Here is a 2,025-nt window from a genome sequence, read left to right on the forward strand (position 1 = left end):
GTTTCAATCTTACTGATAAACCAGAGTTTCATCTGCAGACAGGGATTATATTTCCTGATGATACAGAATAACTAAGGACTGAGTTATGACCTCCTGGATGCCTCCCTGGTGAGGTATTCCGGGCACGTCCCACCGGGAGGAGGCCCCGAGGAAGACCCAGGACACGCTGGAGGGACTATGTCTCTCGGCTGGCCTGGGAACGCCTTGGAGTTCCCCCAGAGGAGCTGGAAGAAGTGGCTGAGGAGAGGGAGGTCTGGGCCTCCCTTCTGAAGCTGCTGCCCCCGTGACCCGTCTCCGGATAAGCGGAAGAAAATGGATGGATGGATGGATGGATGGATGGATGTTTATTTTCCCGGGGGTTTGTCTGGGGTTGCTTAGATGTGGCGTCCATCTCAACTCTAAAAGTTGAACAAGTTTGTCGACGTACGTCTGATCCGGTGATTATATTTACACAGCGCACAGCTGTGTGTGACAGAGGTGCAGAGCTGTGGAGACTTCAAACACTCTGCTTTCTTTTTACCGTTTTCCTTCTGCAGCATCAAGAAGAGATACACATACTGTACCCAGAGGTTACTGCCTCCTCAGCCTCACTAGACCGGAATGATAATGAGAAAGTATGCAGGTGGAATATTCATAGACTGTCACATTACTGTGATGCTTCAGTAGCTCAGTGCATGAAGTGTGCTGCAGCAACAACAACAACAACAACAACAACAACAACAACAACAACAACAACAACACAGATATGTAGCTGTAGCTGGCAGGTGGTAGTAATCAAATTTCTGCCTGCAGACAGAATCAGACAGTTTCCATTCATCTTTCATTGGGTTAGATTCTTCAAGAGGAGCGGTGCACCTGTTGCAGGACTGCTGAATAAAGTTTGCTCAGTTTGATTAAAAAAATGTCGAAGCTAATATACGGGGGAAAAAACACGAGTTTCAACTGCAAAGGTGTTATAATAGCTACTAATAAGCCTGTCATTTTAATTAAAATGATAAAAAAGCTTATTTTAATCTGTTTTAATCTTACCTTGAGTGTTTCTATGTCGAGAGTAGCTGCTTGCTCCATTTTACGTCCTCATCTTTGTCACATATTTCCACAAAGTTGGCACGAGCTAAAACATCTGATTTTCATTCCGACTCGAGACCCAAGACTCATTAAAAAATACTAAAATGTTTSAGCAGAGTAGTCTTTTTCTAAATACACACTTATTAACCACATACTTCAGGTGTACACTGCCCTGCCGCTCGGGTACCAGCTGCCGATACGCGGTTTGCCTCCCCTCCTTCAAAAACTCGACCATTTTCAAGAGCGACGTAATGACGCATCACGCTTCCGGGTTTGGATTTCAGAATAAAACTTAAAAATGTTATATTTGGTAAACCATAATGTTTGGCGTTTGAGTGTCGGGTTTAGTTCATCTTGTATTCATGATCSAGTTAGGAGTGGTTTGGATGGAAAAAAAGTGTATCCTTTTGTGTTTTTATCAAAAACGTATTTTTTTCTCTTGTGCTTAAATATTTGATAACAAATTGAAATCACAGTTGTGTCTCAATAAAAGAGACTTTTACTAGTATTTAACTRAGAAATATGAGCTGCCTGTTACAGAAGCCCAGATTTAATGGTTTTGTTCGATGTTGATTTTTTATGCTTTTGTTCTGAAGGGAAATTTTAATCAGTTTCCGGTTTTGCCCCGTCTCGCTTGACCAAAGTCGCTTCCCACTGAGATGATGAATACACGCTTGAACAATAGTTGTACATTAAGTATCGCGTATTTTTGTGTTTAATTTCGTCTTTTTTATTTTTAATTTTTAAGAGAAACACGTATTTAGTTTAAATAAATACAACAAAACATTTTCAGCAGAGGTTTAGGCTGCTATCAGTTCATTGTGTTCTGGTGCTCTCTGCAGGACACTGAAAGAAACATCCTAGTGTAATTTAGCTGAATTCACAGAAATGTTAGAAACAGGTCCAGAAAGGTTATGAAATTGTCAGCTATTTTGTTTTACACCTAATGGTTTATGA

General features: G+C 41.0%; 1 protein-coding gene across 1 annotated transcript in view; it reads right to left on the bottom strand.

Annotated features, from left to right (window-relative positions):
• Window positions 1-1,272, bottom strand: part of LOC106526288 (zeta-sarcoglycan) — a gene marked incomplete at its 3' end in the record, with an annotated part of 40,749 nt that extends 39,477 nt beyond the window's left edge. The window contains 1 exon segment of the mRNA XM_014020857.1: window positions 1,030-1,272. Coding sequence (XP_013876311.1) covers window positions 1,030-1,068 — 39 coding nt within the window.
• Between the last annotated feature and the right edge of the window lie 753 nt (window positions 1,273-2,025).

The sequence above is a fragment of the Austrofundulus limnaeus genome, unplaced genomic scaffold (assembly GCF_001266775.1).
Source record: "Austrofundulus limnaeus strain Quisiro unplaced genomic scaffold, Austrofundulus_limnaeus-1.0 Scaffold269, whole genome shotgun sequence".
NCBI classification, from domain to species: domain Eukaryota; kingdom Metazoa; phylum Chordata; class Actinopteri; order Cyprinodontiformes; family Rivulidae; genus Austrofundulus; species Austrofundulus limnaeus.